The 13,975-nt window shown below is 35.5% G+C and overlaps 1 protein-coding gene across 1 annotated transcript; it reads right to left on the minus strand.

The window, feature by feature from the left end:
• Positions 1–12,100: 12,100 nt before the first annotated feature.
• LOC131158165 (F-box protein GID2-like) lies at positions 12,101–13,182 on the minus strand. The gene has a single exon (XM_058112831.1). It carries the CDS (start codon positions 12,881–12,883, stop codon positions 12,356–12,358), a length of 528 nt encoding a protein of 175 aa, XP_057968814.1. The 5' UTR covers positions 12,884–13,182; the 3' UTR covers positions 12,101–12,355.
• Between the last annotated feature and the right edge of the window lie 793 nt (positions 13,183–13,975).

A 13,975-nucleotide genomic window follows, 5' to 3' on the forward strand; every position in this document is an offset into this window, starting at 1 on the left:
GAACAAAGAGGGGCATTGGTTTGTCCTATACCGCTCGACCTCCCATCCCCTGAATCTAACCTCCTCTACTATCCTATCTCCTCCATAACCCCCGGTTGGACCCTGCCTAAAAATCTAGAGGCGCGGTCTTCTTCCTCTGACTCTGTGTCGCAACACCTCTCTGTAGGCTACTCTCAATCACTGTATCTCTATCAACTATCTCTAAGGAAGTATGGGCCCGGAAGCCTACCACTTGATCATAAAATCCCTAGCTCAGGCCCTCCCCAAACTTCCTCGCATTCTTTCCTCATCTGGTACTAAGTACGGGGCAAACCTGGACAGCTCGATAAATCTAGCTGCATAATGTTGCACCATCATACGCCCTTGCATCAAGTGCAAAACTCCGCTGCCTTCGTGCTTCTAATAGTAGTGGGGAAGTACTGCTCGAAGAACAACTCCCTAAAGCCGCTCCAGGTCACCATTACAGGTTCAGGTCTCTGCTTCTCTAATAGTCTCGTTGATCTCCACCAACGTTTTGCCTCTCTAGTTAACTTGAATGCAACAAATGACACTTTTTGCTCTTCAGTACAATGGAGCACTGCCAACATGTCCTCAATATCCTAGACCCAATTCTCAGCCACTAATGGGTCAGCCCCTCCGAAAACGACGGGGCTTCATACGCGTGAACTGCTAAATCGTGCAGCTCTGCTTCCAAGAACTCCTAGCCATTTCTACCATCACATGCTGGGTGATGCTATGTAATGCCACTAATACACTTAACAAACTAGAATCTATAAAATATTCTTCTATAACCATTCATTTTATCATCCTCAATCCCAATTTAAGATTCAATCCTACCACTCAGAAACAAGAATCGGCGATAGTTTACTATGGTTTTTCTGAGATCGTCACCCTAGGAAAACTTCAGAAACAATCATAGAATTTCCTACCTCCAAGCTGCAAGATAGAACCCAAAATTCCCAATTTCATCCTTTAACAATAACTGACTCATATCTCAATCTACCATTCTCCTACTCCCCTCACAATCCATTCATATACTCAAGTATTGTATTCCACTATTTACTAAAGTCTGCAGAACCTAGCAACCTAGGCTCTTATATGCTTGTAACGCCCCGACCCGCCACGTGGGGCCTGGGTGCTACTTTAGTGACGTCTGTGTACCTGATACCATAGTCAATACATACATGCAGTAGAAATAATGAAAAAAAATTCTCCAACATACATTACCAGAGTGTTAAACTACTTTTATACACAAGGATCTCCAAGAAAATCCATATTACAACCCATAACACTGTATAAAAAGAAAACTCAGTCTATACCTACTACATACATAAACTAAACAGCTAGCTCGGGCCCTCTAGTATGCTAAACACGATCCCTGGTGTTTCCTGAAAAGATAATTTGTACATTGGGGTGAGACACTTCTCAATAAGGAAGAAAAAGTTAAAAACCAGTGTGTGGCCAGCATGAATTTTAGTGTATACAGAAAATAACCAGTTCTTCATTTAACCAAAAATAACATTAAAAAATATATTGTAATTCCATACATTTGAAAATATCCTCTTTCCTTGCCACTATATAAACTAGTTCAGTAAATATTTAACACCATTTACATAAATCCACATATATGCATATAAGACAACTCCCTGTGACTAACGCCATTTACTTCCCCCATGGCACGGGTTGTGTGGCCCAAAGGCTGGACTAAGCTTGGGTGATCAGCCTAAAACAAAGTCAAAACATTATCCTCTGCAGTCCGCAGGCATCCACAACCAAGCTGCAGGTTTGACGCCCTTACTTCAACCTCACGCAGGCAGTCGGCTGAGACCATCCTACACTTCTATCCAGAACAATGTGGGCACACATGGTCTAATAATCAATCACTAGAAACGGTACCGTGCTCACATAACAACTGGTCCCCAGGATTCCTAAAGCATATCATGCAATTTATGTAATAAAAACTATAATTTAAATCATTTCGTTTTACACCTACCATTTAATAAAAACACGGCCCCTGACCATCAAGTAAACCCTGCTCATAACCGTCAAATAAAACCTAGCTCACGGCCATTATATAAAACCCGGCCCTCGGCCGTCATATCAAATCTCTGTATTATTCACAAGTAGTTCCAGTATATTTCACAAACAGTTCCAATATATTTCACAGTCATTCCCAAATTTGGTTTCACGATAAACCATAAAATCATTCACCTGCCACGCATTTTCAATATTCAAACACGATCCAGGAAACAACCAAGAAAACACTGCATTTTTAGTTGGTGAGATAAATCAGATTTTCCACTGCTCATATTATTCAAAATATCATACCATATATCCTAGGTTTGTGAAATCTCTGTTGAACGATTGGTTTTCAAAATAATCATTGAACTCATAAATAAATAAATATATAACAATTTAATGAGTTCATATTTAATAAAAATCCTGACTTAACTTAATCCCCTTACCTGAATCTTGAAAAGTCTGGTAAAAATTCCAATTCCCACCCGGAGCGTTCAAAACTCCAAACCTTGAAATCATATTATCTCCAATAAAATCAACTCAATCCCAAAATTATAATTTCCTTAATATTCCTAAGCTCACAAAATTCCCAATAACTATTTAACATTTCCTAAGCCTATAAACTCCAAATAAATAATTAAATTCCCAAAAATCGCAAATTTTCTAAATTTCCTAAATCTTACCCTAGCCTTGGAGTGGTGCCTAGGAAACCTAAATTGAAAATTCACTCTAGTTAAAATGACAAAGATCGAGATTAGAACCCTATGGTGGTGTCTGATTGTCGATTTGGCTAAAGATTTAAGAAAAAACTGAGGAAAGGAAAAAGGTTTTCCTTACTCCAAGAGTGGTGCCTATGTCACTTCTGCGACAAATCCACTTCGGAAGGAATGTCAGTGGCGGATAATGAAACTCGGTGATATTTTTCATTTTTTGATTGATGCTCGTTTGACCAATGAAATCAAGGAAAGAGAGAGAGAAGACGAGGAGAGAGAGACGAAGTGGGAGACGACGTTGGAGGGGTCTGTTTGCTACCTGCAGGATTGAAATTCAATCCGATTGGTTTGTTTTATATATATATATATATATATATATATTATTTAAATAATAATTATAATTAATTATTTATTATTATTATTATTATTATATTTCCATGCACACAATTTTTGGGGTCATTACAAATAATATTGAAAATTTGAGGAAGTTGCCACTAACCTATTATTTACTTAGGTGTCGTTAGTTCACCTAATTACCACTTGTTGATTGGTCTCTAGACTAATTTTAGGCCAAGAAACCAGTAGTCTCAGTTTGATTTTACTAGAGTTGGGATCGAGAGTTCAGTTATGCAAGGGGAACGATACCTAATTAATCATGAATTATCCCTAAATTGAATCTAATGATATTTAATTAACTCTTTAAAAGCAAACAAATAAATAAATAAACATTTAAAAGGAAAATAAAAATCACAGTGCGATTTAGAAATGTCAAATAAGACATCCAAACGAGGGGATCTTGTTAGATAAACCCCATTCAAAACTAATATAAGTAAGGTCTAAAATAACTCTTTACCCTTTCTTAAATCACTGTGACACACACACACACAAATTAAATAAAATAAGAAAAAGAGTTTTTAAAACATCCCCAGATTTATTTTTTTTCAAAACTTTATAAAATTTTTCTAAAAATTTTCAACATTTTTCTAAAATTTTCTAGAGTTTTTAAAGGTTTTCTCTCTCTCTTTTTTTGGCATTTTTATTTTATATTTTATATTTTTTTGTGTCAAAATAACTCAAATAATTTTTCATTTATTTTTCCTAATTTTTAAAATAATTTTCTTGATTTTTATCCCATTTTTATCATTTTTTCCAATTTTCAAAAATTAAAAATCAAAGTAAAAATAAAATAAATAAAACCAGTGGTTCAGAAATCATACTGGTTGAACCAGTTTGAATCAAGTTCATTCCCGTTGGGCTTGGTGGGTCGTGTGTCCATCCATAGTGGTGACACATGGTTCACTTTATTTTATATTTTAATTTTTAAAAAATCATTGTAGTAAGGTGACATCAGCATGACGTCACTTGTCACGTGTAAACTTTTTTTTTTTTCGTTGGATTTTCTTGAGAAAGTTTTCCCAAATTTTTCTTATGAGCCAAACAATCAATAAATTGAAATTTTGGGCTTGAATTAATTTGGTTCAAATAACTGGGTCGGATAGCTTTCAGCTTAGTCTTTGAGTCTTGACTTGATTTGGGAATTGGGCTTAGAAAAAATTAATTGGGTTGGGCCCAATTCATTTTGGGATTCTGGGCTTAAACTAATTAATTGGAATGGAACAAACTAATTGGGTTAAGCCCAATTTATTTTAGGATATTGGATTAAGAATTGGGTCAAAAAGTCAATGGACCTAGATCCAACTTGGACTTGAGTTTTGGGTCAATGGGTCGATCCAGTCAGATAGATCATCAGTTATGGGTCAATGGTTCAGATCTAGTCCAATGGGTTGGACCTTGGGTTAACGAGTTGAAATAATGGGTCAACTTCAGAACAAAATTTTAAATCTCAAATCACTGAATCTTCCAAAATTTGTATTATTTTAAAACAAAATTAAGCACAAAAACAAAAATGAAACCAACTTTAGTCTTCAACTCCTTCTGTCTTCAAGTTCAATTTCAATGTTTCAATTCTTCTTTGATTCTAGTTCTCTACAATCCTCAAATCTTCAAGTTCTGTCTCACAAACTGCAACTGCCTCTGCTTGAGCTTCTTTGAATTCTTCCTTTTCCTTCACAATATCTCTAATTCCCAAGCTCTATAGCTCAACCTTGATCAGAACTCTCTAATATTCTCACAATTGCCTATACGATTTCTCTCTGTGATTGTGTCTCTGTGAATGTATGAATGTAATGTGTGAATCTGTTACTGTCCGTGTCTCTCAAAAAGCTTCTATTTATAGGTGTTGACCCTATGTGTCATTTCCTATTTTGATTATGACAAATACTCTGGTATTTAATGTCTATCTAGCTTGTTTGCAGGTTTATATTAGCAAACCAATTGATGGCACATGAAGACTTGAAGACTAAAGACCCTAAAGACTTATTGTAATTTATATTTTGTGTAATTTGGGTCTGTAATAGTAACTAAGTATATCGGTCTGTAATAATCTCTGCATGTCATGTATGTAGGTTTTGTAAGCTCAAAAAGACCGTAGTCTGACCATAGGGACTGAACGACTTTAAGGCACATTGTGCGCAAAGACCCTAGGTTCCTACTCATTGTGCATAAAGTCCCCATAATCACTTACATTATCAGGGGAAAGAATTAAAATAAAATTGGACAAAATAGGGAAAGTATGAGAGAGCTCGGGCGACCGAACCCTAGGTGAACAAATCACCTCGGCCGCCCGAACTGTTGAGAAGTCAACAGTTTGACCATGCTTCGGGCGACCAAACATATTTTGAGTGTATCTCCCTCGGGTACCCGAACCTATGTCAGGTTCCTTTTCAACTACCCAATCACGTTCAAAATAAGGCTCAGGTGACCAAATTGGTTGGTTCGGTTAACCAAACCTAGGACTGGGCACCCAAACCTACAAACAAATGTTTTTAACTTTTGTTTGGGCCATCGAACCTACACATAGGCGACCGATTTATTTAAAATGGGCTTTTCAAGATGAGTCTATTCGGGCGACCGAACCTCGGTTTAGCCACTTGAATCTCAAGAGTAAAATTATTTTCTACCGGGGTTAAAATTAAGTAAACAGGGTTAATTTTGCTAAACCTTTTAAAAAAAAAATTAAAAATACCATGTGTGTCCCCCAATGGTCATAATTTACCCTTTCTCTATATATAGCGATTCATTTGCTTAGATTAGAGTGGATTAGCAAATAGGATTAAGCCAAAAACTCTCTCAAATTTTCCAAACCCTTTTTTCTCATACTACCTCCATACACTCTACAACTTTGATTTTATTGATTAACCAAGTGTAGTGAGAGTGCTTAGAGTGTTTATACATCATTCTATATTGCTTATAACTCTCATTTGTGTTGTTTATTGATTGATTTTGATATTGAGAGTTAAACATAAGTTTTCCCACATATTTTCTTTGCTAAATCTTGTGTTGGGAAAAACTTATTAGCTTAAGGATCTTTGCGTTGTCATTGCAAGATTCCTATAGGTATATTTTTATGTGCAAAGGATTTTACAAGCTATAATTTTTCAAACAACTCTTGTGCCTATTTTATTGAGGAAAATATTTTTGAGTTGGTTTGATTATTGTTTGCAGCATCTTTGAAACCCTAATCTAGTATTGAGATTTGATATATGTAGTTTCAAAGAAATAGCTTGATTAGAACACTCTTGAGCATATTAGCGATCATATCTTGTTAAGTGTGGCTTACACAAAAATACACATCACTGAGCTTACATTTCCTACATTGTTGATGTGTGGTTGATTGATTATATTGTGCATATTGGGTATATATCTTCTTTACTTAAGAAGCATAATCACTGTACTGGTTACTTTGTGAAAAATACTGTTGTATTTCCAAGCGTGGCCTGAGGGGGTTTGATCTAGCCCGAAAGGATCAGGTTGGGGTCAGCCCTGTGAATTTGACATAGGGTCTTCTCTGCCCCACAATGAGAGTTTGTAAAGGTTAAGGTCAGCCCTGTGCTAATTGACTTAATTGTATTAGGTGCCGCTCCACCCGTTAAGTGAGCCTTTAGTGGAATCCTAGGACTTGCGAGCTAGAGGCAGGGACGTAGGTACAGTTGGCCGAACCCCGATAACATATCTTGTGTGCACTATTTATCTTTCTGCAATTTACATTCCTGCACATGTATGTTATAGTTGGTGAGTGCTGCGCATGATTTTAATTTCTGCACGTTATATTTATCTACGTATTCAAAACTGCATAGATAGACCCTAGGTTATGAATGTACTGCTGCCATTTAGGTCAAACCTAAGAAATTTTTTTAAAATTCCAATTCACCGCCCCTCTTGGGATTACACAAAGCTAACAATAGGTTTGGGAGCATTTATCAGCATTAAATTTGATTGATAAATTAACATTTAAACTCCATCAATCAAATCAAAAAATAGATCAATCAAATTAGAAAACATATCAATCAATCTTTATTGCTAATTTCCTAATAGTTTATTCTTCCATGTGTGTCTTATCACTCTCAAAAAGCTTCCATTCATAGGCTTGGGAGCATTGATTAGTATAAATCAATATTTAAACTTGATCAATCAATTTAAAAAACGGATCAATCAAATTAAGAAACAGATCAATCAATCTTTATTACTGATTTCCTAATTGTTTATTCTTTCATGTGTGTCCTATCTCTCTCAAAAAGCTTACATTTATAGGCTTGTGAGCATTGATCAGTATAAATCAATATTTAAACTTGATTAATCAATTTCTTTTTAAAAAAAACAGATTAATCAAATTAAAAAACAGATCAATCAATCTTTATTACTGATTTCCTTATTGTTTTTTCTTTTACATGTGTGTGGAGGTGTCAGCGTGGAGAATTGAAGTCTAATTTTTTTTTCTTTTCTATATATTTTTTTGTTATTTTCAATGTAAAAGTTTATTTCCATGTATAAATTTTTTTTTCTAATTTTGTTATATAAGCCTCGAACAAATTGGGGTGTCTACATACGTAATTGTAGAATGCCCTTAAAATTAAAAGGAAAGTTCTATAAGATGACTATAAGGCTAGCCGTGCTTTATGGTTCAGAATATTGGGCAAATAAGAAACAACATGAACAAAAAATAAAGCTATAGAAATGCGAATGTTAAGGTAGATGAGTGATATAACATTAAAAGATAAATTAAAAATGAGCATATACACAATAAATTAGACAGAACATCAGTTAAATACAGGGGAGGAACAACTTAAATGACTTGGGTAATTGAAATGTAGACCTAGTAGCACACTTATGAGGAGTGAATTAGTTATTGTTTCTAAAATTTAAAAATGTAAAGGCAGATCTAAAATGGGCTTTTCAAGATGAGTCTATTCGGGCGACCGAACCTCGGTTTAGCCACTCGAATCTCAAGAGTAAAATTATTTTCTACCGAGGTTAAAATTAAGTAAACAGGGTTAATTTTGCTAAACCTTTTTTAAAAAATTTAAGAATACCATGTGTGTCCCCCAACGGTCATAATTTACCCTTTCTCTATATATAGGGGTTCATTTGCTTAAATTAGAGTGGATTAGCAATTAAGATTAAGCCAAAAACTCTCTCAAACTTTCCAAACCCTTTTTTCTCATACTACCTCCATACACTCTACAATTTTGATTTTATTGATTAACCAAGTGTAGTGAGAGTGCTTAGAGTGTTTATACATCATTCCATATTGCTTATAACTCTCATTTGTGTTGTTTATTGATTGATTTTGATATTGCGAGTTAAACATAAGTTTTCCCACATATTTTCTTTGATAAATCTTGTGTTGGGAAAAACTTATTAGCTTAAGGATCTTTGCGTTGTCATTGCAAGATTCCTATAGGTATATTTTTATGTGCAAAGGATTTTACAAGTTATAATTTTTCAAATAACTCTTGTGCCTATTTTATTGAGGAAAATATTTTTGAGTTGGTTTGATTATTGTTTGCAGCATCTTTGAAACCCTAATCTAGTATTCAGATTTGATATATGTAGTTTCAAAGAAATAGCTTGATTAGAATACTCTTGAGCATATTAGCGATCATATCTTGTTGAGTGTGACTTACACAAAAATACACATCACTGAGCTTACATTTCCTACATTGTTGATGTGTGGTTGATTGATTATATTGTGCATATTGGGTATATATCTGCTTTACTTGAGAAGCATAATCACTGTACCGGTTACTTTGTGAAAAATACTGTTGTATTTCCAAGCGTGGCCTGAGGGGGTTTGATCTAGCCCGAAAGGATCAGGTTGGGGTCAGCCCTGTGAATTTGACATAGGGTCTTCTCCGCCCCACAATGAGAGTTTGTAAAGGTTAAGGTCAGCCCTGTGCTAATTGACTTAATTGTATTAGGTGCCGCTCCACCCGTTAAGTGAGCCTTTAGTGGAATCTTAGGACTTGCGAGCTAGAGGCAGGGACGTAGGTACTGTTGGCCGAACCCCGATAACATATCTTGTGTGCACTATTTATCTTTCTGCAATTTACATTCCTGCACATGTATGTTATAGTTGGTGAGTGCTGCGCATGATTTTAATTTCTGCACGTTATATTTATCTGCGCATTCAAAACTGCATAGATAGACCCTCGGTTATGAATGTATTGCTGCCATTTAGGTCAAACCTAAGAAATTTTTTAAAATTCCAATTCACCGCCCCTCTTGGGATTACACAAAGCTAACAATAGGTTTGGGAGCATTTATCAACATTAAATTTGATTGATAAATTAACATTTAAACTCGATCAATCAAATCAAAAAATAGATCAATCAAATTAGAAAACATATCAATCAATCTTTATTGCTAATTTCATAATAGTTTATTCTTCCATGTGTGCCTTATCACTCTCAAAAAGCTTCCATTCATAAACTTGGGAGCATTGATTAGTATAAATCAATATTTAAACTTGATCAATCAATTTAAAAAATGGATCAATCAAATTAAGAAACAGATCAATCAATCTTTATTACTGATTTCCTAATTGTTTATTCTTTCATGTGTATCCTATCTCTCTCATAAAAGCTTACATTTATAGGCTTGTGAGCATTGATCAGTATAAATCAATATTTAAACTTGATCAATCAATTTTTTAAAAAAAAAAAAACAGATTAATCAAATTAAAAATAGATCAATCAATCTTTATTACTGATTTCCTTATTGTTTTTTCTTTTACCTGTGTGTGGAGGTGTTAGCATGGAGAACTGAAGAATCTAATTTTTTTTTCTTTTCTATATATATATTTTTTGTTATTTTCAATGTAAAAGTTTATTTCCATGTATAAATTTTTTTTTCTAATTTTGTTACATAAGCCCCGAACAAATTGGAGTGTCTAAATACGTAATTGTAGAATGCCCTTAAAATTAAAAGGAAAGTTCTATAAGATAACTATAAGGCTAGCCGTGCTTTATGGTTCAAAATATTGGGCAAATAAGAAACAACATGAACAAAAAATAAAGCTATAGAAATGCGAATGTTAAGGTAGATGAGTGGTATTACATTAAAGAATAAATTAAAAATGAGCAATACACAATAAATTAGGCATAACACCAGTTAAATACAGGGGAGGAACAACTTAAATGACTTGGGTAATTGAAATGTAGACCTAGTAGCACACTTATGAGGAGTGAATTAGTTATTGTTTCTAAAATTTAAAAATGTAAAGGCAGATAGAAAACAACTTAAAATGAAATAATGAGAAAAGATTTAATAATTCTTAATCTAGTACAAGAAATGCTCTTGACGAGGTGAATTAGCGGGAAGAATTCATGTAATTGATGCCACTTAATGGGACTTGTCTTGTTGTGGGTACTTGTTTTGGTGGGTTCTGTCACAAATTCATATAGGGGAAAAGAGTTCAAGAATTTTCTCAAAATTCCAAAGGAGCAACAAAATGACAAAAAGGACAAATAGTGTCCCTATAATTTCATGACAATGAAAGAAAAAAAGAAATAAAACAAAAAGACAGATCCTTCAAATTCCCAGTAAGTACCAAATCTTAAGCCAGTGAATCCCTAAAACTAATTTCGCTTAATTCTGAGCAGCTGAAGGCCAAGAACAATACACAGCCAACCAAGAATTGAATCGAATTAAACGTGCAGGGCTGTCACTTAATTCACATATACTGTTGCACCAGACCAAGCCCCTCCTACTAGCAACCTCTGCTTCATCGCACCTCATTCCTACAAGAAAACTGAAGCAACAAATTATACAAGACAGTGGCCCAGTTGCATAGTTTAAGAAAATTGTGTACTTCTATCGAAAGGACTCAAACTTGGTCCACTCCATCCCTTGGTTGGGCTAGAAACTACCAATTCCATAGTTACTGCAATCAATAGCTCGGCAGACCAACCAAATAATGAAAAGCATGAGTTATTAATGGAAGAACCATTTATAGCTTATAATCCACACAAACCAACGCAGAAGGTTTGTCAGTTAGTAAGCATGTGATGGCTTTTGGAACTTTAGCTGGTTTAGCGAAACAGAACTTGTTTTGTTGTCTAGAGAAAGTACGCATAGTATGATCAAATTGATTACTTGCCATTCTCTTCTTTGCTCGCATCAGCATTGGCTAATTTTGCAATGACCAAGCTGAAGGGAAGCCTCATAGGCCAGCAGATGCAGCCACTTCAAACATTTTTGGAGTGAGAATCCCTTCGACATGGTAAACAAGAGACACCACATGGATAATAATACAAAACCAGCATCGAAAACGTTATCCCCAAGAACAGAGTATGAATGAAACAAGGAAATTAAAAAAATACAAATATAACAATGAAACTAACTGCGCACAGTCGAGAGTGCAGGAAACAAGCTCTCTTGCAGATGAAAGCAATTCTGACTTTACATGAATCTGATTTCATGAACCTTCCCCCAAACAAAATTTCTCCTTTCAAATTCATTTTGTCAATATGGAGTTCCTTTCTTCTTTTCTTTACAATTCAATTTCCTAAACATCCTGTTGTAAGGACCCAGCCATAGTGATATAGGCAGTTCCCAAGTCAGGCCCATGGAAGTGTCTAACGTGCTTAAGAAGACCGCATGACCTTCATAACTTGGATTTTTCACTCTTACAGCAGGGAGGTTTTGTTTTGTGTTCTGCATTCTTCCTTTTTTCTAAAGGTAACAAATTTTCATTTCCAAAAATAAAAATGTTATGTTTGGAGCATGATTTTTGGACTTTGGATTTAGATTGAGTGAATTCAGATAAATTTTATATTACATCTTATCCAAATCCAATTCAAATCTAAATCCCAGGCCAGTGTAGAATCACAGAAGATGGGTATAGAGAAGGCAAATAAGCTAAAAATCAGACATAGAGAGCGTGAATCCAGTGACATTCAGAAGAAGATAAGGGGTAAGTGGAAATAGCCTCAAGAAATCCATCATCATAGACATTGAACACAGCAATATTGCACAACACAAAATCCTCTTTTCCATAAGATCAACAAGTTATACAAATTTACAAACATAACTCAATACTATCTTCCTGGGGCTACAGAGGGAGGATACCCTTATTACCTAACAGTGACCAAAAGCACAAGGCGACAATTTCCCTTGGATGAGAAAATATTGCCAAAAGCATCACACATAATGACACTCATCAAACTGATCCACATCCCTATTACCAGATTTTTACGAAGAAAATGAAGGATAGACGGTCAAATTCATCTGCCCATGTTGCCTAGATTCATCTTTTCGTAGTAGCGAATAGAGAAAAGGGACAGAGAGAGATGAATCTCATCTTTGCTCAATCGAGTTGGCTTCGACGGGATCCCCGGAAACCGCCATGCCGCCGGCGACGATGACGAAGATGAAGAGGGCTTGGAGAGGGGCCAGAGGTAGAGGGAGTGGAGGCGGCGGAAGCCGCCGAGAGCGAGGACCACGAATCGGAGCTGGTCGTTGCCGCAGCCGATGTTCGCCCAGTGCCTGGTGCAGATGATCTCCCAGAGACGCTCGTCCTGCACCGTCTTGTGCCACAGCTTGCTCACGCACGCCGCCGCGGCCAGCGTCCGCGCGTCCACGTGCTTCAGCACCTCGTAGAGCAGATTCTCGTCCAAATTGAAGCTCGTGAACCTAGACTCTCTCTTCCCCGCCTCCTCCTCCTCCTCTTCCACGTCTTCCACTCTGGGCTTCTTCATCTTCTTATCTTCGCCACCGCCGCTTTCCACTGCCTGCTTCGCCGATGGACTCATCGGTAGATCAAAGCCGAGATGAGATCTGCAATCAGATCAGACGACAAACAAACCAAGAACACCTTCCTTCCTTCTTTTCTCAATTTCTACAGAAATTTTTTTCGATATGCTTTCCAGATCGATCGAAAGCTGCTTAGATTGAAATTGAAAATTAAACAAAATTGAGAGAAGAGATGGGACGATGGATTAGGGTTTGCAGGGGAATGAGTGAGACTTAGCAGAGAGATGAGATGAGGAATAACGGTGAGGGTATTCGGGGACCCACTTGCTCGACGTTTTCGATGCCGACAAGATCTGAAATGAACGGTCTTCAATTCCTTGGATCGTATAAAATTGGAATCATTGGGGGGCGAAGCTGCAATTTCAAAGTTTTTTGGGGAGCACAAATCACAATTAACTAAAAATTACGAGAATATGGCAGAGAAGAAAATAAGGGTATTTTTGTCCTTTAATACCTCTCGGATGGAAGTCAACGCGATCAAATGGGTGGAAATTGAAGATTTTAGAGGAGGGCAAAGAGTTTTTTCCCATTTTATTATTCAAAAAAATAAAATATTAAATAATACTTTCATTGGAAAAAATTTCTCAAACTGATACTCACGTAATCTCACAATACCAAGTTGCGAGATTTAAATGACCAGCGAATGAGAAGCTAATGCATGGCACGGTGGTAGAGCAAATCTCGCAGCTTAGTGCTCAAGAATTAAAGGCCCAATGAGGGAGAAGCTGACGCGTGGCAAATATGCTGCGAGATTTAAGTGTTCTTATTTTCTTTTTCTCAAATAAAATCTTTCCAAAAAAGTAATATAATATATATATATATATATATATATATATATATATATATAAAATAACCCACCAATGATGAATACAAAAAAAAAAAATCTAAATGTTGTATTACTATTTTTTTTAGATAAAAAAATTAAACTCATTTCATTTAATCTAATGGAACAACCTACTTATAGATTACCATCTAAACAAAACTATTATTCTATAATCAAAGGTTCATTTTATAAATTTAAAAAATATTTTTAAATTTTAAAAAAAATATTATATATATATATATATTATTTGAAAAAAAAAATCATTTAA

Source organism: Malania oleifera, chromosome 6 (assembly GCF_029873635.1).
Source record: "Malania oleifera isolate guangnan ecotype guangnan chromosome 6, ASM2987363v1, whole genome shotgun sequence".
Lineage (NCBI taxonomy): Eukaryota > Viridiplantae > Streptophyta > Magnoliopsida > Santalales > Ximeniaceae > Malania > Malania oleifera.